Source organism: Erinaceus europaeus, chromosome 7, assembly GCF_950295315.1.
Source record: "Erinaceus europaeus chromosome 7, mEriEur2.1, whole genome shotgun sequence".
Taxonomy (NCBI): domain Eukaryota; kingdom Metazoa; phylum Chordata; class Mammalia; order Eulipotyphla; family Erinaceidae; genus Erinaceus; species Erinaceus europaeus.
Window position 1 is genome coordinate 33,076,220 of NC_080168.1, and position 27,928 is coordinate 33,104,147.

The 27,928-nt window shown below is 40.7% G+C and overlaps 2 protein-coding genes across 2 annotated transcripts in view; both read left to right on the top strand.

The window, feature by feature from the left end:
• Positions 1–2,186, top strand: part of MPP4 (MAGUK p55 scaffold protein 4) — a 56,554-nt gene extending 54,368 nt beyond the window's left edge. Inside the window, exon 21 of the mRNA XM_007520502.3 lies at positions 1,702–2,186. Within this exon, the coding sequence (XP_007520564.1) occupies positions 1,702–1,893 (192 nt within the window). The 3' untranslated portion in view covers positions 1,894–2,186. The remainder of the gene's footprint in view (positions 1–1,701) is intronic.
• Positions 2,187–2,942: 756 nt separating this feature from the next.
• On the top strand, positions 2,943–27,128 carry TMEM237 (transmembrane protein 237). The gene is made up of 13 exons (XM_060194135.1): positions 2,943–3,314; positions 5,267–5,298; positions 5,876–5,886; positions 7,341–7,397; positions 9,171–9,308; positions 14,462–14,582; positions 15,219–15,376; positions 18,398–18,521; positions 18,818–19,009; positions 22,099–22,172; positions 22,816–22,909; positions 25,353–25,474; positions 26,450–27,128. The coding sequence occupies exons 1-13, from the start codon at positions 3,282–3,284 to the stop codon at positions 26,515–26,517; spliced, it is 1,224 nt and encodes a 407-aa protein (XP_060050118.1). The 5' UTR covers positions 2,943–3,281; the 3' UTR covers positions 26,518–27,128.
• Positions 27,129–27,928: the final 800 nt, after the last annotated feature.

The window sequence follows — 27,928 nt, forward strand, 5'->3', positions numbered from 1 at the left end:
TGCTTTACTTATTTTGCTAAGCACAATCACCTTTATTTTGTTTCCAAATAAAATTTTTGTCAGTAATCACTGTTTATCCCATGACACTCCTATGTTAAAGGAATATAATTTTAAAAAGTTTTTTTTTTATCAACTTTATTTATTGGATAGAGACAGCCAGAAATCAAGAGGGAAGGGGCGGGGGGAATAGAGAGGAAGAGAGACAGAGAGACACCTGCAGCATTACTTCACCATTTGTGAAGTTTTCCCCCTGCAGGTGGGGACCGGGGACTTGAACCTGGGTCCTTGCTCATTGTAATGTTCGCTCAACCAGGTGCACCACCACCCTGCCCCTAGGAATGTAACTTTTTAAATGTAATTTTTGTTATGGTTTATCCTCTACTGGACATCATTTATATATATATATATATATTACAACATGCAAAGACTCAAGTTCAAGTCCCTGTCCCCATCTTAAGGAAGGAAACGTCACAAGTGGTAAGGCCGTAATGCAAGTGGTGAAGCAGCACTGCAGGTGTCTCTCTTTCTCCCTCCATGCTGCCTTTTTGTTTTGTTTTTGCCTCCAGGGTTATCTCTGGGGCTCGGTGCTTGCACTATGAATACACTGCTCCTGGAGGCCATTTTTTTTCTTTCATTTTATTGGATAGGACAGAGAGAAATGGAGAGAGGAGGGGAAGATAGAGAGGGGGAGAGAAAGACACCTGCAGGTGGAGAACCAGGGGCACAAATCAGGAACTTTGGGGAGTTGGGCGGTAGCGCAGTGGGTTAAGTCCACATGGCGCAAAAGCGCAAGGACCAGTGTAAGGGTCTGGGTTCGAGACCCTGCCTCCCCACCTGCAGGGGATTCGCTTCACAGGCGGTGAAGCAGGTCTGCAGGTGTCTATCTTTCTCTCCCCCTCTCTGTCTTCCCCTCCTCTCTCCATTTCTCTCTGTCCTATCCAACAACAATGACATTAGTAACAACAATAATAACTACAACAACAATAAAAAACAAGGGCAACAAAAGGGAAAATATATAAAAAATTAAAAATAAAATTAAAATCAGGAACTTTGTGCCAGTCCTTGAGCTTAGTACTATGTGCATTGAACCCAGTAAGCCACTGCCTGGCCCCCCTCTCTCTTTCTCTATCTCATACTTCCCTCTCAATTTCTGTTTCCAAAAGAAAAAATAAAGGAAGTGAAGGGAGAAAGGATGGAAGGAAATGTCTTCCAGAAGCAGTGGATTCCTCATGTAGGCACTGAGCCCCAACTATAGTTCTGGTGGCAATAATAATAATAATAATAAAAGAGAGGGAGGCGACACTAGAGCACTACTTTGGAATACATGATGCTGAGGATTGAACCAAAAGCCCCACATATGCAATGGCCACTATACCTACTGAGCCATCACCCCAGCTGGAATTTTCCTTTGGTTTTATGTTGCATATGGTTTAAGGACTTCAAGTATTTAGGTAATAAAACAAAATTATTTAAGTGTAAATGAAAAGTTGGCGTGAATGAACTCTTCCTCAATTTTGCTAAGTCTTGACAAAGGAGCCTTTAAGTAAGACTAAATGTAAGAACTTAAGCTATGTGGTTTATAATAGAGAACAGTCATTTGGCCTCATTTTTTCAGTGACTGAATATAACAGTATAAGAAACTGCTACTTATATTAGTCTTCCTGAATCTGTGTTATCCATATTTTTCTATTTTTCCTGAAGGATGAAGATCTAGAAGAGATGGAAGATTTAGCCCAAAAAATGGAGACTCAGTTCGGCCAGTTCTTTGATCATGTGATTGTGAATGACAACTTGCAAGATGCATGTGCTCAGTTGTTGTCCACAGTTCAGAAGGCTCAGGAGGAGCCTCAGTGGGTACCAGTGACCTGGGTTCCCTCTGAGACTGAGTCTTAAGGAGGCCTCCTATTTCATACAGAATTCTGAACACCTGCAATCTAAAAGAGAAGCATATGCCCCAGTATAATATGAACAACTTAAAACTACTCTAACACATACTAAACAATCATATTTGAAAAAAAATGTATAGACAGGTGTTACCTGTTTGGTTTTTAGAAAGAAAAATATTTTATGTGAAGGAATGGTAAGAATATGAGTTATGTGAAAACCTTTCATAGATTTCATATGATCTTTGTAAGACTCTGATGAGAGCTTTCTTAAATAAAGTAAGCAGTATTTCTGAAACTGTATTTTACTTTCTGAAACCTCTGTTTTGTGAAATGCTTTTTATATAAAGTGCATTCCTGACGAATTTAAGAGAGAAGGAATCAGGGATTAATATAGGTTTTTCAATTGAACAAATGCTACAGAAATGGCGTTGTCTTCATCACTTACAGGCTACAAGGAAAAGTTCTTCTGAACGACTGTAACTTTCATCCATTTTTGTAAAGTCAATGTATGCATTTGTGCTTAGATTAGGAACTAACAATAGTTTTTAGTTCTAGGGAGCAACCCTAGACAACCATAAGATTGAATGTTACTGTACTGAATATTCTCTTCTGTAGGTGTAGACTTTGACAGCTCTTCTGTGAATCTGTTTATCTTATGTCTTATTCTTTCTCTACATTCACACCCTCCCTCCACTTCTCTAATTTTTAACTGCAAAACAAACTGCTGCAAAAAAATAGTTTTTTTTTTAACTTATCTTAAAAAAAACCCCAACAAAACAAAGCAAACGAAGTCATTTTTAATTATTCTGATGAGTATTTTTAATTATTCTAATGAGCTTTGAGTTTTTGCACCTTTAAAAGAAAAACTTCTCGAGTCATACTTGAGCTCTGAGGAAAATTTAGAACTGCACGTCTGCACACATTGTCTTTCATAAATCTCTCTCTCCCTGTCCCCGTAGACTTGCTCCACCGCCGCTTGTGAAGCTTCCCCCCGTGCAGTGCGCTTAACCCAGTGCGCCACCAAGCGGCCACACTTTCTCTAATAATACAAACACCATCCCTCCCTTCCTCCCTTTCTATCCCAGAACACTGTTCAGCTCTGGCTTTTGGTGGTGCCGGGGACTGAACCTGGGACTTTAGAGCTTGAGTCTCTGCATAACTATCGTTATTTCCTCCCTCCCTCACTTCTTTCCTTCCTCCCTCCCTCCCTTATTCCTTCTCTTTATCTTTCCTCCTCTCCGTGATAACAACACTCGAACAGAGAGGCTGGTGCGGGAGACGAGCGGGTCTTCCTGGCGGGCGCGGTGTGTGCGGTGGGCATCCCGCTCCCGGAGGCGGCGTCGTCGCGGGGCAGCGCTCGGGCGGCGGCGGTTGCGGAGGCCGCGGGGCAGCAGCATGAGGAGCGACCCCGGGCTGCGAGCGGCGCCGGTGAGCGCGGAGCGCCGAGGGCCGGGCAGCTCCGCTCCCCAGGGGCTGGGCGGGCGGGCGGGCGGTGGGTGCTGGCACCACCCGAGAGGCCGCCCCGACTGCCCCGGCCCGGTGGGGAGCGGGCTGGGCCCGTGGGAGGACCCAGGTTGCCCTGACGACGCCACCCCGCATCCCCTTTCAAGAGAAGCTTTGGCGGCCGGAGCGGGCGGGTCGCGGAGACACTTCTGCTCCTCTTCCTCCACCCCAAATCACTGCGACCACTCGGGGAGGCGGAGAAGAAAACAACCATGGCGGCCCTACCTCCGCTGCAAGCGCCCCCAGTGTGTGTCACCCTTTACCCTCTCCCCCCAAGTCCCCGCTTTGCAGGGCAGACTGGAAAAGCCCGGCTACACCAGCCCCTCGCAGGGACTCCCCAACCTCCCCCCCCAGCTGGGAGGGGGGCTGCGGCGGCGCAGGGCGGGAAGCGGCCTGCGGCGCCGTCGGATGACGCATGCGCGGGCGAGGGGGGGGTGCAGCTTGGGGGCGTGGTCGGATGACGCGAACGCGGGTGGGGGTGTGAGGGGGCGCGGCCTGGGGGTGCGGCGGGCGTCTGCGGCCCGGCCCAGCCGGCGCTAAGGGGATGGGAAGGAAGCAGGTGGTAAGCGAGCTAAGGGCGTAGGAATGAGGCGGACTTCGAGTTGGATTGAGCAGCTCTGCTTGCGAGGGCTTAGACGATGGGTTTCTGGGTGGGCGCCACGTCATTTTTGCGGGACTTTTGAAAGGTGCAGTTGGTCCGTCCAAGGAGCCCTGGGCCAGAACGTGGTCCCGGAGTCTTGTCAGCAACGCTTTCCTGGGACTGGCTTTTATTTATTTATTTTCGGTTGTAAACTTGATTACTGGGTTGTGCTACGGTGCCCAGATCTTGTAGCGCGTTGTTTGTGTTATTATACTGCTTGAGCTAATGAACTGCTGGATTCTTTGCTGACTGGGGGATAACAGCAGTGCCTACAATTTAAGCCTTTGGAAACGGACTTTTAGGCATTTATTTTTATTCTGAAAGATTGCAGAATACTTCTTTAATCTTTCCTAATTGCAAGCACATCTTGATTCATAAGGTGTCGTTCATCAGTCCAACCATCCATCCACCCATCCTTCCCTCCCTCTCTTATTTTTTTCCTTTCTCCCTCCGCCTGCCTGCCTCCCTTCTTTCCTCCCTTTCTCTGTTTTCCATTTCTTCATTTCCCTCCATTTCTCTCTCTCTTTCTTTTCTTCCCCTCTTGCATTCTACATGTTGCACTCAGAGTGACCTTTTAACAATTATTTTACTGCCTTGCTCCACTGGGGCTTTGCTCCTCCTTTGCATTCCTTTTGAATTAAAATGAATCAAATTCCTTCTCTTGGTCTTCAAGACCCAAAATGGTCTGGCCCCCGTCATATGTTTATTTATTTAGGCGATTCTGCTGCAGTCTTGTAGTCTTGTTTTATCGGTAACACGCCTGCCTCATCTAATAGTTTTTGCGTTTGCATCTCGATTCCTTTTTTGTTCAGGTCTTTGCTCAAATATCTGACTTTCTCAAAGTAGAGTAGCACTCTTCATCCTCCGTCGAAGTATTAATAACCTTAATAATAATATACAACATTTATATACTATGCCATATATATTTATACTTTAATGTATGTTAGTGTTAACTTGTAATGCTTAACCACTCTGATGTGCATTCAAGTAAGGATTGCTCAGTTTTGCACGTTAATGTGCTTCTAATGCCTAGAGGAGAGCTCTGCCTATAGATAAATTTGGCAATTTTATGTGAAGTTTAAACATGATATAACAAATTTAAAATTGCCCATCTGGTGTTTGTCTGCTTCTGAGGTTTCCCGCGGTGGAATGAAGTTATCAAAAGGTGTCAGGAAGTATATGAAGTAAAGATGTTATCAGTCTTCCATTTACAAGCAGTTTTCTTTTTTCCCCATAGCGTCCTCCACGGGCCCTCCCACCTGTGCCAAGGTAAACATCATTTATAGTTATTGTATTGAGTTAAACATGCAAACATTGACTAGTACCATTGCAAAATTGTAATAATAAAACCACTTCTTGAGCCTTCTAGGAAAAGACTTTATTACATTTAAAGGTGAAAATCCTTGAATCATTCATTAGGTAACAATTATATATAATTGCATGTTTTATTATATTTCAAACTTGCATAACAATTTATTAGGATAATGGGTGCATTCTGAATCTTAGTGTCTGTTCATCAGAATTTGGATCCTCTTTTGTTTGCTAGAATACTTTCTTAGAGTTTAAGCTGATTTTCATCAGTGACAAAAAGAGTTCTTAATCTGCTTGATCCACTCTATAAATAGTACAGGAAACATTGGGGTCATTTTTTTTAGCAGTCTTATGAATTAACTTCTTATAAATAATACATTAACTTATAAACCAACTGGTCTTATGTGAAAGCTAATTTTATTTGACTTTTAATAATGTAAATTAGTTTTCAGTCTGATAATACATTTTTAATTAATAGAGTTTTTTTTTTGTCTTTTTTTTTTGTCCTGATTAAATTTGGTTGGTGACATTAAAGTGCTGTTCAAGGTGAGTTAGCTCAGAATTTACATAAAACTTTTATTTTTATTTTTCATCTCATTATTGGGGAGTGTTAATGGCTTACAGCTGACAGTGAAATATAATAGTTTGTACACGTGTAATATTTCCCAGTTTTCCACATAACAATTCAACCCATAAAACTTTTTAAATACATTATTTTATGTTTAAAAGTTAGCTTGATTCCTCCTGATGGTTCTCTTAAAATTAAGTCTGGAGGGCCAGCAAAATAGCTCACTCGGATGGTGCGCTTGCTGCTTTGCTATATGTGTAACTCAGGTTTGAGCCAAGTCTCCACCACACTGTGGTCTCTTTCATCTTCTCTGCCTGTCTCTATCAAAAAAAAAAAAAGGGGGGGTGGGTGGCACAGTGGGTTAAGCGCATGTGCTGCAAAGCGCAAGGACTGGCGTAAGGATCCTGGTTGGAGCCCCGGCTCCCCACCTGCAGGCAGTGAAGCAGGTCTGCTGGTGTCTGTCATTCTCTCCCCCTCTCTGTCTTCCCCTGCTCTCTCCATTTCTCTCTGTCCTGTCCAACAACGAACAACATCAACAATGGCAATAATAATAACCACAACGAGGCTACAACAAAAGGGGGAAAAAAATGGCCTCCAGGAGCAGTGAATTCATCATGCAGGCACCGAGCCCAGCAATAACCCTGGAGGAAAAAAAAAATTCGCTATAAATTTTAATACTATAATGTATCGCCTATAACTGCATGTTTAAAAATGATGGCTGACAAATTACATGAGTTATATACTTGACCATACAAATTTAAAAGCACTAGTCCTTGAATGTAATTACCCATAACATAATTGTGGGTTGGTTTATAGTTCTCAGCTAGGGTTTATATTTTCCTTTGTTCCATTGAGTGAGAATAGACTGGGCTATCAGTGCTTTTATGTCATCAAGGTCTATTTATGGTTGACATAAAGTCCACTTTGGCAACAAAAGGGGTAATTGTCTTTCACTACCTCTCCACTAATCATTTGGGCTACTGCCATTCTCTTGTCCCGCTATCTTGTCTCCTCAGTTGCCACAGCAGGGAAAAGTAAGCTGGAGTGATAAGCACTGATTTTTCATTGATTTGGGCATCAAACTAACACAGATATTTTTTTGCCCACAAATTATTGGCCAGAACCTATTGTCACACCTGAGTACAAGGGAGCTAAAAAAAAAAAAAAAAAAAAGAAAAAAATGTAGAAGAGCAGATGGATAACTGTTGAGTTCATTTTCTGCATCACAGTGTCTAATATTATTGAGCAGCAACTAGTTCCCTACGTTGGACTCTGACTTTGTCCATTGCTTGCTTTCTTTCCCTAATGTGTAGAGAAATTGGCTGGACCCAAGGAAGAGAGAGGTAAATCTTTCCTATTGGAAATTCTCTTACAATGTTCTCTACGTTAAATTTTTAGGTGGTCTTTTATGGTATTTATTTCTGTTTTATAGATGACATTCCACTTAGTCGTCCTAAGAAAAAGAAGCCCAGAACAAAAAGCACACAAGGTAGGAAATTACTCATTGCTTTGTGGCATCACATGTGTTGTTTGTTCCATTTTTTCTTAAAGATTTACTTATTTGTTGTCAAGAATCTACGTGAGGACATATGGTGGTGTCAGAGATCCAGCATGGGACTTCTTTGCTCTCTCCCCAGCCCTGGGATCATAGCTTTCTATAGGAAACAATAAAACATTTTGAGCTGTGTAGCACTTAATTGATACACCCAATATTGAATCCATTGCAATTTGATATAAATGTAGAATAAGACAGAGTAATTACAGTTACAGGTGAATATCTTAATATTATTTGGAAAACACTAGTTTTTGTTTGTTTGTTTTGCTGCTTGCTTTTAAACTATTTCTCTGCTGCTCTACTTTTTGGGCACATTTTTTTTTACACAAAGTTATATTCACATACTTTTTTGTTGTGAAAGATCCAATTTATTCAGAAATACCAGAGTGAAACACTAAGGTTCTCTCTCTTTGTTCCTGTACCCACTTTTCTATCTCTCTCTCTTCATAAGGGTCACCACACTTTAGATAACACTTTAAAAAAAAAATAGAGACAGAGAGGAAGAGGGAAAGGGATGGAGAGAGAGAGAGAGTGAGAGAGAGAGAGACAGAGAGAGAGAGAGAGAGAGAGGACGAGAACAGCACATAAGCTCCCTTCAATGCAGTGAGGCTGCACTCTAACCCAGTCACACATGGCAAGAAGCACACTGTTCAAGTGAGCTCTTTTTTTTAAAAAAAAATTAATTTATTTATTCCCTTTTGTTGCCCTTGTTGTACTTATTATTGTTGTTGTCATTGTTGGATAGTACAGAGAAATGGAGAGAGGAAGGAAAGACAAAGAGGGGGAGAGAAAGACACCCACAGACCTGCCTCACCACTTATGAAGCGACTCCCCTGCAGGTGGGGGGGGGGGCTCCTTACGCTCAAATGAGCTCTTAATACCAGCCCAATGGCATTTTTCCTTCTATATCCCTCTTCAGTGCATTTATACTTATAAAATATTTCTGTGGCTGATGTTCTTTTTCTTTTCAAATTTTATTTATTTATTCTTAGATAGAGAGAAACTGAGAAGGGGGAGAGGGAGAGAGACACCTGTAGCCCTGCTTCACCTGTGAAGCTTTCCCCCTGCAGGTAACAACCAGGGGCTTGAACCTGGGTCCTCCTGCTCTGTAATGTGAGCGCTTAACCAGGTGCATCACCACGGGGCCCCGATCATTTTTTTCTTTTACATAAGAGAAATCATATCTCCTATTTATTATCTTTGCTTCTCAGTAAATAAAATTCTATGCATTTTTAAAACAGCAACTTCATAGTATTCTAAGAAGGTACCACCATCACTTATCTTTTTATTCATCGGGCTGTTAAAAATCTTTCACTCAGGAGTCGGGCGGTAGGTAGCACAGTGGGTTAAGTGCACGTGGCGCAAAACTAAAGGACCAGCTCCCCACCTGCAGGGGCGTCACTTCACAAGCAGTGAAGCAGGCCTTCAGGTGTCTATCTTTCTCTCCCCCTCTCTGTCTTTGTCCCTTATTATTTTTATTATCAACTTAAAGTCCAAATTTATAGGTGAGTATGGAAGAAAATAAAAAATTGGGGCATACTCAAGTCTATAAAAGAAGGGGTTTTACCATTAGGAAGACTGCTAGCGGCCCTGCCACCCCCATTTTTAACACGTGATGTTTGCTAGCCTTATCCTATTTTTTTCTTTTCTTTTTTTCCTTTCACCCCACCCTCTTATCCTACTTTTTCCACTGGTATTTTTCTGCAGCTAGTGCTTCTTCAGAAGGCCTTACTCAGACTGCTGTTCATAGACCATCAGAGAATAGTGAGCCACTAACAAAAGAGGCCACCGAGCACCCAGAAGCTTCTGTACAAAGGAGACAGAAGAAGACAAGGCTACCTCTCGGTATGTGAAGAAGCCAAAGTTAGGTTGCAGTGGCAGTTGTGATTTCTAAACTATGGTTAAATATATGTCTCTCCCCCTTCCTTAGTTCATGTTTTACTATGTATGCATTAAGTCACAAACACTTTTTTTTTCTTTTTTTTTTAATTTCTTTATTGGGGGAATTAATGTTTTACTCAACTGTAAATACAATAGTTTGTACATGCATAACATTTCTCAGTTTTCCACATAACAATACAACCCCCGCTAGGTCTTCTGTCATCCTTTTCCAGGACCTGTACTAGTCACAAACATTTTAAAAGGTCTCTTTTGATCATATAGATAGATAGATAATAAAGGAAGGGGTACAAATTGATCACTAAAACAGAATATTTGATCTTGGTATTTCTAAGAATTTAGCATATAGTACAGTAGACAGTTTTAGAGTAGTGGGGAAATGATAGCATATGTATTAACAATAATAATGACACAGCAGCCAACATTTATTTTTACTATGTTATAGGTACTACTTACAAGGTAAAACAAAGCAATGTGTCTTTTATTTTGCCTATCAGATTGGCAATACTTTTCAATAATCCTGAGATCTATGTATATTTTCATAGCATATATTCTGAGGCTTAGCTGAAACAGGTGCAGTAATAGTACTTACCTCAAGAAGTAGTTGTCACTATCAAATGAACTATCACCTTCATTTTTCTTTCGTTTTGGCATATACTAAGTAGCTCAGTAAGTACTAATTATATTCCCAGTTTGCACTGATTTTCAGTAAATGCCTGTAAATGTTGGAAATGATTTAAATAAAGTCTTTGTTTTTTTAAAAAAATATTTTATTTATTTATTAATGAGAAACATAGGAGGAGAGAGAAAGAGCCAGACATCACTGTGGTACATGTGCTGGCAAGGACTGAACTCAGGACCTCACGCTTAAGAGTCTGATGCTTTATCCACTGCGCCACCTCCCAGACCACAAAGTCTGTGTTTTTTTAAAGTGTCAGATCCAAAAGTATTGGGTATGAGAGTGATGGTGAGACATGAGTATTCTTGTACACTACTAAGAGTGCTGCAAATCAGTACAGAGCATCTGAACTTCTAGGAAAAGAAGTAACCACAAGAGCTACAGTAACTAACAGATGTTTATAGTAACATTATTTGTAAGAAATACATTAGCTAAATAAGCTATGTGTTGTTTTTCCTCTTCAATTGCTCCCAAAAATGTATTCTACTTTCACTTTTCCTGTTCCTGCCCCTCTGCTGTCCCACCACCTCCCATCTTATCAGTACCAGGTTTATTGAGTTATCAGAAAAGCCATGATGCATTTTTTGCAAAGAAAAATACAGAAAAGAATATATCATAATGTTCCCAACAACCCACTAGCTAAGGAAACTAATGTAAAGCAAGTTATTCATAAGCGCTGATATTAATAAGTGAGCTAATTTCCTGTATAAGTACCGCGAGGTAACCGATTGCGCCACTGGAGTGTGTGAGCTAATTTCCTAATCTTTGTTTCTTCCCTTTGTTTTACTCAAACAAAATACATTGTCCTTTTTCTAATTATGTCACATATATTCAATACATGAAAACTTGGTAAAATATAAAGACAATAAAAATCACTCCAAATTCTTCCTTCCAAGAAGCCTATCACTGTCAGCAGTTTGCTATATTCTTCTTTTTTATTATCTGGGCTGAATTGTGTCCTTTTCTTTCTCCCACTCACTCCCCTCCCCCAAAAAGAAGATATGTTCAAGCACTAATACCTGTATCTGTTAGAAACAAAGATTTTATTTAGAGAAGGAATCTTTTGCAGATGTAATAAATTTAAGATACAGTCACATGGATTTTGATGGATCCTAAATCCAATGACTTATGTCCTTATGAAAAGAGATTTTTTTTTTTTTTGATAGAGGGAAAAAACAAAAGGAGGAGGGGGCAGGGGAGACAGAGAGGCACCACAGCTGTGTTCCACCATCTGTGGAGCTCCTCAAGTGAACCATCAGTGTTGTTCTCATGTCCCATGTAGTAGGAGAGCTCAGATCCAGGGCTTTGCACATGTTAAGATTTTTGTTCTGGGGGTCGGGCAATAGTGCAGCTGGTTAAGCGCACGTGGCTCAAAGCACAAGGACCGGCACAAGGATCCCGGTTCGAGCCCCCAACTCCTCACCTGCAGGGGAGTTGCTTCACAGGCGGTGAAGCACACCTGCAGGTGTCTGTCTTTCCCCCTCTCTGTCTTTCCCTCCTCTCTCCATTTCTCTCTGTCCTATCCAACAAGGATGACATCAATATCAACAACAGTAATAACTACAACAATAAAGAAACAGGGCAAAAAAGGGAAAATAAATAAGTATTAAAAATATGTTCTTGTTCTACTAGGTGAACTATCTCCCAGCCCTGAGAACAGTGAGTTATTCCAAAAGCTTTTCTTTTGCTGATTGTGCTTTATATTCTTTGTTGTGATAAATGCTAACTATGAATGTTCTGACTACTAAGTCCTCGAGTCTTTGAGAGAAATCACTCAGCCTCTTGGGGGAGCTCCAGCACATTCAGGATATTAGATTACTTAATTCTTTCCATGTTGTTTGATATTAAAATCTCAATTTTATGTTTTATTTCTTTATTGGGGAATTAACGTCTTACAGTTGACAGTAAATACAATAGTTTGTACATGCATAACACTTCTCAGTTTTCCACACAATTCAATCCCCATTAGGTCCTCTGCCATCATGTTCCCAGACCTGATCTCTTCCTCCCCCCCCCCACCTCCCATCCCAGTCTTTTACTTTGGTGCAATACACCAATTCCAGTCCAAGTTCTGCTTAGTGTTTTCTCTTCTGATCTTATTTGTCAACACTTCTTCCTGTAAATGAGATCATCCCATATTCATCTTTCTGTTTCTGACTTATTTCACTTAACATGATTTCTTCAAACTCCATCCAAGATGGTCTGAAAACGCCATTTTTAATAGCTGAATAGTATTCCATTGTATATATGTGACAACTTGCTCAGCCACTCAGCTGTTGTTGGACAACAACAGCTGTTGTTGCTTCCAGGTTTTGGCTATTACAAATTGTGCTGCTATGAACATGGGTAGACACAAATCATTTTGGATGGATGTGTTTAGTTGTGCTCTTAGCTCAGCGATTTCCACTTTTAGCTCTCTAATTATCTTGAGATAATTAGCATTTTCTTCCAGAGTCTCATTTGTTGTATCCCCATTTCGGATGATATTTCTTTCTAACTCTTTCCTCACTCCTGTGACTTATGTCTCAATTAGTGTTTGAATATTGTCCTCATTCTTATGTGCTTCTACCTTGGGGGGCTTTTAGCTGGGCTTTTGTCCTTGTTTATTTCTCCAGTGTTTCTTATTGGTTTAACCATTGTTTATGGTGTGCTATGAGGCCCTCTCTCAGTACTTTTCAGTCCACTGATCACTCTTACCTGGACTGACTTGTGTCTAATTAAGGTACTTAAAGAGTTCACAGGTATGGAAATTAACAGTTGTTTCAATGTTATCTCAGTCTCTGAGTTGAAGCACAGTGGCTGTTAAAACCTCTTTTGATCTTTTTCTTCCCTGAGGGCTTTTTACCTATAAGTAGGTTTTTTTTAGCTTAATCACTCACTGCTGACCAAGCGATAAAGCAGGGTGAGAGAGAGATAGCATAGTGGTTATGCAAAGAGACTCACATACCCCAAGGATCCAAAGCTCTGGGCTCAATTCAGTTTCTCTGCCAGCAGTCAGAGCCAAGCTGGGCAGCACTGCTGGGCCCTGTGAGTTTCTAAACAAGTCCCATTTATAGTCTGTGGGTTCTGAGGCAATTATTCACCGTATTCTCATCAGGAGAACAATCTGGAAAGGCTCCCACTATACAGCCCCACCTCTAGACCACCTGTGTGTAGATATTCTCCTGAGTTTCCCAGCCAGTTCTCTGCCTGGCTCCCTGCCCCCATGTCAGCGCAGGGGCTCCCCCACTGCTGCTCCAGCTTCTGAGGGCAGTAGCAATGGAGACTTACAGTTGCATCTGTTGAGTCTTAGGGGAGTCCTCTCCTCCCTTCAGCAATCTTTTTGTTGGTAAAACAGACGGGAGGAGGCTCAACTGGCAAACTGTCAGTCTATTACCAACCACTCTGGAGTAGATACGGGCTTCCTCCCCAAAAATCTCTCCTTAGGCTCCTCTCTGTCCACACGCCACATGTGTTTGTACTTACCGGTGATTTGGTAGGTTTCAAAAGTTGTTCTAGTCCTGCCTTGTTGCAGTCTCAGGTGATTTTCTTTGCTTTCAATTTTAATTTTTTTTAAAGGTGAAATCACCATTTAAAAAAAATTTTATTCCCTTTTGTTGCTTTATTGTTGTCATTATTATTGTTGTTGTCGTTGTTGGATAGGACAGAGAGAAATGGAGAGAGGAGGGGAGGACAGAGAGAAGGAAAGAAACAGACACCTGTAGACCTACATCACTGCTTGTGAAGCGACTCCCCTGCAGGTGGGGAGCCGGGGTCGGACCAGGATCCTTCTTCCAGTCCTTGCGCTTTGTGCCACATGCACTTAACCTGCTGCACTAAAGCCTGACTCCCTCAATTTAAATTTTTTAACCAGAGCACTGCTCAAGTGTGGCTTTTGGTGATGCTGAGAATTGAATTTGGCTTCTCCAGTGCCTCAGGCATGAAAGTCTGTTGCATTACCCATAGTGATCATCTCATATTTTTATTGACTGCTCAGAAATGTAAATTATTTTGATTTTTTTTTTTTATTACTTCCAGGGTTGTTAGTGCCAGCGCTATGAATAGACTGCTAATGGGAGCCAGTCCCCCCCCCCCCATTTTATTTGACAGGACAGAGAGAAATTGAGAGGAGAGAGAGGAAGATAGGCACCTACATACTTGTTTTGCTGCTTGTGAAGCATCCCCTTTGCAGGTGGGAACCAGGGGCTCGAACCTATGTCCTTGCGTGATTTTTTTTGCACAGGTCCTTGTGCATAGTACTATGTGCGCTTAACCGGGTGTGCCACCACCTGGTCCCAGTGTAAATTTCTAAAACTTAAAAATTTAAATTGTCAAAATGGTATCTAGCCCAGATAAATTCTCAAAGTTATCACGTGTCATGTTCATTGCTTCACTTTTTCATAGTATAGTGATTTGAAAACTTAATCTACTTTATTTTCAGAATTAGAGACTTCCTTAACTCACACAAAGACCTCTAGTCCATCTCTACTGCCAAATGAAAATGGGATCAATACAGAACCAGATGAGGAGGCAGTTATTCAGAAGCCTCGAAGGAAGACAAAGTAAGAATTTTTTGTCCTAAATAGTCTCCAGAGGCACTCTGGTGCATAACTTGGGACTCCCAAATGGTATTTTCTGGTACTCTTATGAAGTACTTGCAGTTATGAATCACTACTACAAATAGTATTAAAGAAATATCAGGTAAATCAATATAATGATAAATTTGAACAGGGTAAATCATTGAGAAAAGTAAAATACTGTAATTTATAAAAAACCTGAGGAATGGGAGTCCAAATAGTAAAAAAATGTCTTACTCAGTCTTTCCATTCTATGTTTAGGTAACTCCTTATGTACCATCTTAGTGGATTTGCTCTTTTCTTATATTTTATTTTTTTAAATTAATTTATTTGCTTATTCCCTTTTGTTGCCCTTGTTGTCTCTTATTGTTGTAGTTATCATTGTTGTCGTCATTGGATAGGACAGAGAGAAATGGAGAGACGAGAGGAAGACAGAGAAGGGAGAGAAAGATAGACACCTGCAGACTTGCTTCACCGCTTGTGAAGCCACTCTCCTGCAGGTGGGGAGCCAGGGACTCAAACCGGGATCCTTATGCTGGTCCTTGCACTTTGCACCACCTGCGCTTAACCCACTGCACTACTGCCCAACTCCCTCTATTCTTATATTTTCTCTGACCATAGGAAAACCCGGCCAGCAGAATTGCAGTATGCCAATGAACTAGGCATAGAAGATGATGATATAATTACTGATGAACAAGCTAATCCAGAACAACACTCTATGTTCACTGCACCCACCGGCACTAGCCAGCCTGTAAGCAAAGTGTTCGTGGAAAAAAGCCGTAAGTGATTTCTTGTTTGGCAGCATGAGTTTTTCAAGAATTACATGGAATATCCTTTCACTGAGGGATTATACTTCTGCAAACATGACTGAAGTACATAAGTAGGGATGAAATGTGATGCACGGAGCTAACCATCACACACTCTACTTCACGGACGCAAGTAAAGTGAACACAGCCTAAACATGAGTAAGGGAATCACGTCAGTTGATTGGGATGTCCCCAAACACTATGACCTCCTGCACTGTTGGGGCTGACATAAAGGTAGGGTTTTTCATATCATGGATTTTTTTAACAAAAAAGCCAATAAAGTAAAAATTAATCAATAAATGTCCATATAGTTTAATCTCAGTAATGGAAACTGCATAGAAAAAAGGACTAGAAGGAAATATGTCAAACTAATGATGTTATTTTTTGTGTTTGGGGTTATGGGAAAAATTTTAATCTCCCCAACTAGTATCCATTTTTATATTTGCATTACTTCTTGTACATTACCTGTTTTCTCCAACTAGTATTATAGTTGGTGAGACAGATACTGATATAAATTCCACAATTAAAAATAAAAGAAAATGCAAGATGACACTATCTTATGAAATAAGAAATATAGCATCATGACTATAGCTGTTCTTTTGGAGAATAGTGTTGGCATTGTTAGCATACACTGGTTATAAAGCTACATTTGTGTTATCTAGACATTTACACTACTCCAGTGACTATTCTGTGAATATACTGCCTAAGGAACCCATCAGGAACAAAAATCAGTCCATAAAATATAAACTTTGATTTTACATATATTGTTTCAGAATCCAAATTCCATAAAATTCCATTTAAGTTTCTTGGAGTTCTTAGCTAATGAGAAACCTGTGATTCAGAGAGGCTTAGCCAGTGTCTCATGACTGGTTAATTAGAACTAGTGGCTCACAGCCAGGTGCTCCCACAAGTATAATATGTGGTCCTTTGTGTAAGCAGCTTGAAGTCGTCATTGTAGGAACTATCTTTTGATCACACCAGTCCTAGTCTGAGACATCCAGTGGGGCTCCCCTCATCTAGTGTTTTATAAGAGGATCATAAGTAGTGAGGTATTGACCATGTGGCCCCTGCCTTTTATTAGTTACAAGATACAGCAAAGAAACTTCAAAAAGGAACTGTCAGAAAAAACAAAACAAAACAAAACATAACAGTCCATTGAAAGAAGACAAAATGGAGAAGAAACATCTGCAGAAGGGCTGTGCCTTGATGAGGGGTAGCAAGGCCATCAGGTCTCTTCTAACTGGCATTCTATGATTCAGGCTTTCTCCAAACTAGCCATCACAGTGGAATCTCAGCAGATATATATCTGCAGAGGCTGACAAATCACCCCTCATTCATTCAGGCATCAAACTGACTATGACCTCATGATTTAACTACATTGATACCTATCAGTGTTTAAGATGTCACAGATCGGGGGCCAGGGTGGTAGTGCACCAAGTTAAGCACACATAGTACAAAGCCCAAGGACCAGCGCAAGTATCCCAGTTTGAGCCCCCAGCTCCCCACCTGCAGGAGGGTAACTTCATGAACAGTGAAGCAGGTCTGCAGGTGTCTACCTTTCTCTCCCCCTCTCTGTCTTTCCCTCCTGTCTCAGTTTTTCTCTGTCCTATCCAAAAACAGCAGTAGCAGCAGCAGCAGCAGCAGCAGCAGCAGCAGCAGCAGCAGCAATAACAACAATAATAACAACAGTGGAAAAAATGGCTTCTAGTAGCAGTGGATTAATAGTGCAGGCATCGAGCCCCAGTGATGACCCTGGAGGCAAAAAAGAAAAGTTATAGATCCTTGTTACCCATGCAGAATAATTAGGCCATGCATTGTATAAGCCTGTGGTAAGCACAAACCTGTCATGTCAAGATTATTTTCCCTGAATAATTCCCTGCAGTCATTTAATTAACTTCAGTCTTTTTCTTGAGATTGATTGATTGATTGATTGATTGATTGATATGGCAGGCCCCAGAGCACCACTCACCTCTGGCATATGGGGTGGTAGAGATCAGACCTTGGGTCTCAGGTACAAGTTCTGTGCCTTCTTGAACTGTCTCTTCTGCTTTTCAGTTTATTTTCAAGAACTATCACTCAGTCGTCTTGTCTCCTTGTTTTCCTTACCACAGAAACTTCTCTGTTTGATTCTCTGACTATGAAAGGTACCAGTTTTTGACCTAGAATTTGCCCTTTAAGGGAAATTAGGTGTCATACATGCCTTTAATCTTCCAAAATACTCAACAATAATGAGGTCTGTTTGCGGATTGGAAGATGTACAAGGGATAAAACCTTGTATCCCAGGGATGTATCCCAGGGATAAAACCTTGCTCATGTAGTGTTGTAGTGCTGTACACTACCTGTACAGCACTTGAACAGCAACCCTGAGAAAAGCTTATGGAGTAACCCATTTCTGCTCTGTTAGCACAGAGTCATGCTATACACGCTGTTATCTTTAATGTCTGTTTTGGTTTGAGAAGAAGGTGAAGGTTCATGGACATTGTTGGTTTATTTGTTTTAAAGATAAAAAAAAAAAAAACCCATCATCTTCAACACCTTGAAGAAAGAAGCCTCTGAAAAAAAAGGGACTGAAGGAGAATTTTGAGATAGAAAAGCAGTAGATTTTCAGTCACAGCCTCAGGACTTTTAAGTGGAATAATAAAAAAAGACAGTGGGGGTGTGGTGGGGCAAGGTTATGTAACCAACAGCAGCAGTATAATAAACCTTCACACCTGAGGTCACGGTTCAAAGCCTGGAACTGCCATAAGCCAGAGCTGACCAGAATCCTGTTTGTTTGTTTTTTTTAAATTAATTTATTCATGAGGAAGATAGGAGAGAAAGAACCAGACATTACTCTGGTACATGTGCTGCCAGGGATTGGACTCAGGACCTCATGGTTGAGACCGATGTTTATCCACTGAGCCACCTTCCAGACCACCAGAATCCTGGTTTAAAAAGAAAAAGACTGCTGGAGTTCTCCTGCTAGATGTTAATAGTCGTGTTGTGTGTTCTTAGGGCGATTTCAGGCTGCCAATCGTTCCCAGCTGATAAAGACCACAGAAAATATAGATGTGTCGATGGACATGAAACCTTCCTGGACAACCAGACACGTTGCCCTCTCAGTGCACCGGGCTTTCAGGTAGCTGTTTTGTTGGGCTTTTCTTAAAACAAAGGTTGCATAAATACAAATTTTAAAGTACTGTTAACAAAACTGACAACTTTTAAGTGGTTCGCAGTCATGTAATTGTAGCATTTCACTATCAACATAGTGAAAAAGAAAGCCCATTTTCACATCTAAGAAATAATGAATTGTATTCTCATATGAAGACAATATATATCAGAAATAAGGTGTGCTATAAATAAGATAGTTAAAAATGTCTATTAGCATTTTACTTCACCAATGCTTGTATAATAATTAAACCCACTTCCATTCAGAATGATCGGCCTCTTTTCTCATGGTCTCCTGGCTGGCTGTGCTGTGTGGAACATTGTTGTGATATACGTTCTAGCAGGCGATCAACTTTCTAACTTCTCAAACCTACTGCAACAATACAAGACCTTAGCGTATCCATTCCAGAGCCTTCTTTACTTGCTTTTGGCTCTGAGTACCATTTCAGCTTTTGATAGGTAAGACTGTTGTGACTGCATATTTCTCTCATCTTCCTTCAGAAGGAAATAATTGAATGAAACGTCTCACTGATTCACTATGACATTTAAAAAAATAGAGTTATAGGACATTACAGTAGTTTCCCCTTATTCACAGGAAATACATTTCAGGGGCCGAGCACTAGCACACCCGGTTAAGTGCGCATAGTACTAAGCACAAGCACCAGTGCAAGGATCTGGGTTTGAGGCCTTGACTCCCCACCTGCAGGAGGTCTACTTCATGAGAGGTGAAGCAGGTCTGCAGGTGCCTATTTTTCTCTCTCCCTATCTCCCCTTCCTCTCTCAATTTCTCTCTGTCTTACCCAATAAAATGGAAAAAAAAAAAAAAAAGGCCTCCAGGAGCAGTGGAGTAGTGCTAGCACTGAGCCCCAGAGATAACCCTGGAAGCAAAAAAAAGGAGATCCATTTTGAGATCTTCAGTGGTTATCTGAAACTGCTAGTGGTTCTGGAAACTTTGCATACTGTATTTGTTCCTATATAGATATATCTCTGATAAAAATTTATTTATAAATTAGGCACAAGTGAGTGATAAATAGTAACTAGTAATCATATAGAAGAATCATAATGATATACTGCCATAAAAGATCTTGTGAATGTGACCTCTCTCATTATTATATACAGTAATTTTTTACTACTAGAATATGAACCATAGGAAAATGAAACAGTATAAAGTGAAACTATGAATAAGGGGTGAGTACTGTAACAATATTTCGACAAAGTCCAAAATATCCTCCAATTGGTGTTTTGCACCAAAGTAAAAGACTCTGGGGGTGGGGGTGAGGGGCAGGGTTCAGGTCTTGGAGCATGATGGCTCCATGAGGAGGACCTAGAGGAGGTTGAATTGTTATGTAGAAAACTGAGAAATGTTACATGTGTACAAACTATTATATTTTACAGTTGACTGTAAATCATTAATCCCCCAGTAAAGAAAAAAATATCATCCAAATGTAATCAATTCAGAAAGTTCCAAATATCATATTTCAAATCATCAGAATCAATTATAGGTGAGATGCTAGGTACTATATTAGTATCTTAGGGATGTTGTGACCAAGTACTACCACCTGTGTAGCTTCAAGGAACAGAAACTGTGAGAATAGTTTTGGAAGTTAGAAGGTACAGCGTGCTTGGTTCTGTATAGACTCAGGGTTTATTCCTTGTCTCTCCTGCACTCCAGTGATTGCTGACAATCTCTGGCTGATAGATACCTCACTCCAGTCGCTGCCTCTGTTGTAATCTTGTGGTCTCCCTGTGGGTCTCTTCTCTATGCCCTTTCTTTCTCCTCCTCTTCTCCTTCTTCTTCTCCTCCTCCTCTTCTTCATCTTCTTATTTTTTTAAAAAATTTTTTATTTAAGAAAGGATTAATGAACAAAACCATAAGGTAGGAGGGGTACAACTCCACACAGTTCCCACTACCCAATCTCCATAACCCACCCCCTCCCATGATAGCTTTCCCATTCTCTAGCCCTCTGGGAGCATGGACCCAGGGTCATTGAGGGTTGCAGAAGGTAGAAGGTCTGGCTTCTGTAATTGCTTCCCCATCTTCTTATTTTTTAAACAAGAAGCTAAAGATAAGTTTAAATAAACAACAAGATTCTTGACTTGAAGGGAAAACTATCTAGGATTCATTTCTTTTAGAGTAATTTACTTACAGATAGAATGCCCTACATACTAAAAAGTTATGAAATTGTCCTTGGTTTTTATAATGATAAATGAAAAACATTAAGATTCTCCAAGAAAACAAGGTATGCAAGGATTTGTATGTTGTTCTTTTTATTAAACATTGAGTGCAAAATAAGTCACTGAAATATAAGGCTAAGAGCTGAATGAGCCACTAATGGAGAGAGAGGGTATTTTCACAGAACCAATATTGTTCCCCATCCTGTCTCCATTTAATGCCAATCAAAACAAAGCATAAAGCATTGGCCATTTAGTAAAGAAAAAGAAAAAAAAAGTGACATACTTGTGCACACACACACTAGTTTAGGTACAATAAAGGAATGAAGAAGGGGGGAAATGAAAGAATAGAGAAAAACTACTGTAGTAGTCAGGATGTGGTGGAACCCAATTGCAGCTTTCTGATTGAATGTCTTCTTGGCCTGGAGCAAAGTAGCAGGTTCAACTGTATCCTTGTCCTCCATTGTCAACTCTGTAGGTGGATCTGTTTCGTTGATTGGCTGCAAGTCAGACCGGAATCTGATCTGCCTCATTGACAAACCTTGTTGTTCACAATAGGCTCCTTTAGTTTACTAAGTGGTACACGCCTTTATTTTAAACAGCACCACCAAACCTTCCTGACCCACCAACTTCAGATTAATATGGTCGTTGTCCTCAGTCTTGACTCCTGCCTTTGGCTTTTTGTCAGACATGGCGAATGCCAAGGTCTCCTCTCTTGTTTTTATTTTTTTTTGCCTCCAGGTTTATCACTGGGGCTTGGTGCCTACACTATGAATCTACTGCTCCTGGAGGCTTTTTTTTTCATCCTTATTTCTGTTATTGTTATTTGATAAGACAGAAAGAAATTGAAAGAGGAAGGGAAGACAGGGAGGGGAGAGAAAGACAGACACCTGCAGGCCTCCTTCAACACTTCAACCTCCTTCAACACTCCCGCAGTTGGGGAGTTGGGCTCAAACTGGGATCCTTACACCAGTCCCTGCACTTCATACTATGTGCGCTTAACCCAGTGCGCTACTGCCTGGCCTCCCAATGTCTCTTCTTTTAAGTGCATGAGTCTTGCAGGATGAAGACTTTCTCAAATGTTCTAATCTTAATTTACATACATTAAATTTACAAATTAAGTTACATTCACAGGTGCCAGCAATTGGGAGTTTATCATATATTTTGAGGAACGTCACCTATTAAGAAAAAAAGTCTTCTGGTTAAATGTCTTCTGTAGCCTTTGTAAATAAGCTATTCTTTCACATATACTAAGCATAAACTGTAGCTACTTAAGCCCAAGTGATAGATGATTGATGCAGTAGCAGAGTTAAGAGAGTTCAATTTTTTAAGAAGTCTATAAATACACTGCAATAAGAGACTTTTGTGTCTTCTAGGATTGACTTTGCTAAAACTTCAGTTGCAATGCAAAATTTTTTTGCTCTGGATCCAACAGCATTGGCATCTTTCCGTGAGTAAATAGTTTAATTTGATAACTGAAATATTTGAGCTAAACTGTAATTTTGAACATGAAAAGGAATCATTTAATTTTAAAAAAGTTTTATACTATCGTAAGTTATAGACATTTATAGATGTTTAGTGGGAATTGTCATTAAAAACCATGTAAACATAATTTTGACAGTTATTTTCTCAGTTGCTGTTTGCCTAAATAACTTTCAAAAATTTAATTTATTCTGTATTACCTAATCTTTAACTTTTGTATCTTCTTCATTAAATAGATTCAACTGATACATAACGTTTTAGGAGCAAATACTATTTTGATTTTTTTTGTAATTTTGAATATATTTTCTTCTAAGTTATGAAAATATCAGTAAAATTGTTTTTAAAATCGTGACTAAGTAATTTAAATTTCTTGAAAGATCTAGGTTTCTGTCAGATTAGTCATGACACAGTAAATTTCTCAATAGACTTTTCTGGATCTGTGTTCTTGTGAAACAATATAAGGCTCTCCAGCTTATTGAAATTGATCAAACAAATTTTTCTCACATCACCATTCCCACAGGAAATGATTTACCTTAAAATAATATGTAAATACAGAATAAAGTACAATACTCAAATTACATTGCTAGTAATATGACTTGTCTTTTTCTCAGTGCACTTTACGGCGCTTATACTCTCTCTGAGTCAGCAGATGACGAGTGACAGGATCTGCCTGTACACACCCCCTTCTGTTAACGGCAGCCTCTGGTAAGGACTCACAACAGCCTCAGCAATTGCTGATGCCAGTAATAGCAACAGTAGAAGTGTTAGCACTGTTATCATCCTTTCACCCCTTTACATATTTTCTAAACATCTGTGAATAATAATGAGGGTCTTACTTTTTGCTTCTAAAATTATGACTAAAAATTACTTTTTCCACTAGTTAAAGTGTAGTTATCATTATATAAACCTGCATTTAAAAAAATGATATTTATTTATTTACCCTTTTGTTGCCCTTGGTTTTATTATTATATTGTTGTTGTTGATGTCGTTGTTGGATAGGACAGAGTGAAATGGAGAGAGGAGGGGAAGACAGAGAGGGGGAGAAAGAGAAAGATAGACCAGCAGACCTGCTTCACCACCCGTGAAGCGACCCCCCCTGCAGGTAGGGAGCCGGGGTCTTGAACGGGGATCCTTATGCTGGTCCTTGCGCTTAACCCACTGTACTACCACCCGACTCCCATAAACCTGCAATTTTAAAGAGATATCTTCGCAACTCTGTTTTACATCTCTAAGTAATTATTCTAAAATTCATCATTACGTGATGAAGTGGAGAACCCCTGGCACCCTCACCCCCAGTTAGGGAACCTAATACTCCAGCTAGTGGTGGGAGTGGCCAAATGGGGGGCTAGCGTCAGAAAGCCAAACAGTGCTGGAGAGAGAGCAGCCTGCTGAGAGCGCATCTCTGCAGAGCCTTGGCCAGATCTGAAGCTGACAGACTCAGACTCACACAGCTGAGATCCCAGTTCTCAAGGCACCGTGGTCTCCTAGTCAAGATCTCAAGATGCCTGCCTCCATGGGTGGCCAACACTATATCGTTTCTTCTCCAAAACAGAAGATTCCGGGTGCATCTGGGTGACAAGTCTAGCAGATGGAGACTTGTCTCAAGTGGCCTCCCCCAGGGCTCTGTTCTGGCTCCTACGCTATTTAATATTTACATCAATGACCTCCCAGAAACTTCTTCAAGGAAGTTCATCTGCGCCGATGACATCTGCTGTGCAACTCAGGCATCCAAGTTCGACATCCTCGAGGAAACACGAAAGACATGTCTCTGATATCTGATTACTGTAAAAAATGGCGACTAATCCCTACCACTGCAAAAACAGTATCATCTGTTTTCCATCTACACCATGCCTCGGCCTCGCGTGAGCTTAATGTGCAGCTTGATGATACGAGAATCCAGCATGAAGCCCAGCCAGTCTATCTTGGCGTTACTCTCGATCGCACCCTGTCATTTCACGAACATCTCATAAAAACTGCAGCAAAGGTGGGTGCGAGGAATAACATCATTGCAAGACTGGCCAGCTCCTCATGGGGCGCGAGCGCTTCCACACTACGATCATCATCTCTGGCATTATGCTATTCCACTGCAGAATACTGTGCCCCAGTATGGTTCCGTAGCCCCCATGTCCACTTGGTCGATTCCAAATTACATTCCTCCATGAGGATAATTTCTGGAACCATCCGTTCCACCCCGGTTCCATGGCTGCCAGTTCTTAGCAACATCGCCCCACCAGATATTCGTCAGGATGCGGCATCATCTAAGTTCATTTCCCACGTCTACGCTCGGCCGGACCTGCCAATATACGCGGATATCTTCGCCCACCCTGTCCAACGCTTGACGTCTCATCATCCAATCTGGTCTCCTACACCTACACTGAACTTCTCTGTTCCAGTCTCTTGGAAACAGAGTTGGCAGTCAGCTGAGGTAAAGAACAAACACCTCATCACAGACCCCTGCAAGCGTCAACCCGGCTTTGACCTAGCACGTTATGATTGGGCCCTCCTCAATCGCTATCGAACAGTCCATGGCCGGTGCGCCGCTATGTTCCATCGCTGGGGAGCCAGAGACGACCCGAACTTCCCCTGCGGCTCCAGACAGACTATGACCCACATAGTCAACGACTGCCACCTCTCCAGATTCAAAGGAGGTCTCGAAACTTTACATCAGGCTCAACCTGACGCTGTTGACTGGCTAAGGAAGAAGGGCAAACGCTAGAAGAAGAAGAAAAAAGGCACATTGGGAAAGTCTTCTCTGAGGAGCAGAGGGCAAGTAAAGAGAGAAAGGAAAGATGTTTTATTGTATCTACACATTTTTACCTACTAGCAGTCTGAAGGAATTTAGAAAAAAAAATTAGAAAAAAAATTGGAAACACTGAATTTTCATTGATGTACAATGTTTAAAGTTCAATAATTTTAGTTCTCATGATATGTGAGTGAGTGTGCGTGTGTGTGCGTGCATGTGTGTGTGCGTGTGTGTGTGTGTGTGTGTGTGTGTGTGTGTGTGTATGGTGGGTTCTATGGGGAAATGGTACTTTATTATGCTTTACTTATTCCTCTAGATGAGGACTGCTTTAAGTTCATAAAGTAGACATATTTGTATATATGAACCAAAATGAAGATATTCTAATCAGTATTTCTGTATCTTTAGGGCAGCTGGAGTTGAGAAACAGATTCTCCAGCCGTGGATTGTGGTGAATCTGGTGGTGACCCTTCTGGTTGCATTATCTTGGCTTTTTTTGTCTTATAGGCCCGGCATGGATCTTAGTGAAGGTATTAAAAGAAAAAGAAAAACTGGGGATTTTATGGGGGCTGGGTGGTACCCAGTAAAGTTCACACATCACCTACACAAGGACACAGGTTCAAGCCTCTGTCCTCATCTGCAGGAGGAAAGCCTCACAAGGGGCAAAGCAGGGCTACAAGTGTCTCTCTGTCTCTATCCCTCTTTTTGTCTCCTCTCCCTTCCCTTTCAGTTTCTCTCAGTCCTATCAAAGTAAGAGAAAGAAAGAAAAAGAAAGAAAGGGCCACCAGATATATTGAATTCATTGTGTAGACACCAAGCCCCAGTGACAATCCTGGTGGCAATTATGGAGAAAAAAAAAACACACACACACACAAAAAAAACTAAACTAAAAACTAAAGACAGAACAGTATTAAATCCTCTAGAGTGATTTTTATGTCTCTCCTTTCAATATATGTAGCTTATAAGATCCCACTAACAAATACATTAAAATAAAAGAGCATAAGATAAAAGGACAAAGCATTGCAGTAGATGACTAAGCAAAGCAACAAGAGGTGCTGGAATCTGCCAGTACTTAATGTTTTGCAGAAAACTGAGACATTTTACACAAGTATCAACAACTGTATTTACTGTTGACAGTAAACTATTAATCCCCCCCATTAAAAAAAAATTAAAAAGATGGTTGGACAGGGTAACTCACTTAAGATCCTCGGCTACACACTGTTTCTTAGTTCTGAGACCTTCCTCTACTTCTGTCCCCTACATTTTAGGTTATCATGGGCTCTTGTTGAATTGTGCCTTTTTCAGCTACATAATAATCCTGGATCTTCTAAGCAACATAAAGTTCCCATCAAGGACTTGTAATTTGTAATCTAGAGTTTATTATTGTATGACAATATTTCAAGAGACTGTTTCTACCTAAAACCCTTTATGAGGAAAACCATCTCTGAAGAAATCATTTTGAGTATGAACTGAACTGAAATGAAAATCAACATTTTATCTTTCAGAGTTAATGTTCTCTTCTGATGTGGCGGAATATCCTGAACAAGATAAAGGAATCAAAGTCTGCTCATAATGCCAACTCACCTGCAGAGTGACAAGGATCCAGTATTAGAATCCGCCCCATTCTTGTTTTTAAATGCATTTTTATAAGCTATGTACATAGATATTTGGAATTGATTCTTTCATTTTATAATACTGAATTTTTTCTCAAGATAATGGAAAATGTTAAATTTACCTGCACTAATGTCCAAACATTAATCTCTGTAGCGTTATCTTCTTGATGATAAACAAGATAATGAGCTTGATGCCGTCAGGTGAAAGTGTTTATTTCCTGAATTCTCAAACTGATTTCATTTATAATCATTTATTTAAAAAAAAAAAAGCACTCGTAGGGGTCGGGCAAGGTTAAGTGCAGGACCCACGTAAGGATCCCGGATCCAGCCCCCAGCTCCCCACCTGCAGGGGGGTGGCTTCACAAGCGGTGAAGCAGGTCTGCAGGTGTCTGTCTTTCTCTCCCCCTGTCTGTCTTCCCCTCCTCTCTCAACTTCTCTCTGTCCTATCCAACAACAAAAACAATATTAACAGCAACACCAACAACAACAATGAAAAAAATGGCTGCCAGGAGCAGTGGATTTGTGGTGCAGGTACCGAGCCCCAGCAATAACCCTGGAAGGAAAAAGAAAACACTTTAGTGTTATGAAATATGTCAGGTTTAAGTATGAATTTAGAGACTAGGGAAGAAAGGGAAATAAAGACCACTGTCACCTTTCTGAATAAATCGGAATATGAAATGTGTTTTGAAGCTGGTTTAGTGGGTTTGTATCATGTAGTAAAGACAATATAATGTAATTTAGCTTGAAAGATGCTTTACTTCATGGCTAATAAAAATAAAATTTATTTGTTCTGTTTTAAATTATTTATAACATTAAACTTAATTTCTCCTTAAGCCTGTGCCAGTGGTTCTAATATTTGCTTGCATATCACCACCACTTAAGGAAATTTTAAAAAATTCATGGAGCAAAAGACAAGCTGAGAAGGCCAAAAGCAAAGAGGAGTAAGGACACATCTGTAAGCTTGTTGGGCTAACACTTTACTGGTGTCTGAAGAACCCTCTCCTCCACCTCCTTTTATGTGTGCAGGTCAAGAAGTATGAGTAGAAATTTGCCATCCTCTCAAGCCCTTTGTTAGATCTTCGACTCTCAAGGAATTGTCCCCTTTGAGTGTGGGTACTGCACTAGAAAAATATGTTTTCAGAGCTATGTTTAGTGATGCTACCATTGGTATAAGCAACTAGAGCTTAAGGGGCCAGGTGGTGGCACACCTAGTTAAGTAGTCACATTATAGTGAGAAAGACCTAGGTTCAAGCCCATGGTCCCCACCTATAGGGGGAAAGCTTCATGAGTGGTGAAGCAGGCCTGCTGGTATCTGTCTCTCTCCCTCTCTAATTCGCCCACCCCTCTCAATTTTTCTGTCTCTATCCAATA

Bases quoted from the DNA above. Each gene is read 5' to 3' on its own strand.
- TMEM237 (XM_060194135.1), top strand. From the start codon at position 3,282: ATGAGGAGCGACCCCGGGCTGCGAGCGGCGCCG. The intron at 3,315-5,266 runs GTGAGCGCGGAG...TTTTCCCCATAG, and splicing joins CCGGGCTGCGAGCGGCGCCG to CGTCCTCCACGGGCCCTCCC. The intron at 19,010-22,098 runs GTAAGACTGTTG...TGTGTCTTCTAG, and splicing joins ACCATTTCAGCTTTTGATAG to GATTGACTTTGCTAAAACTT.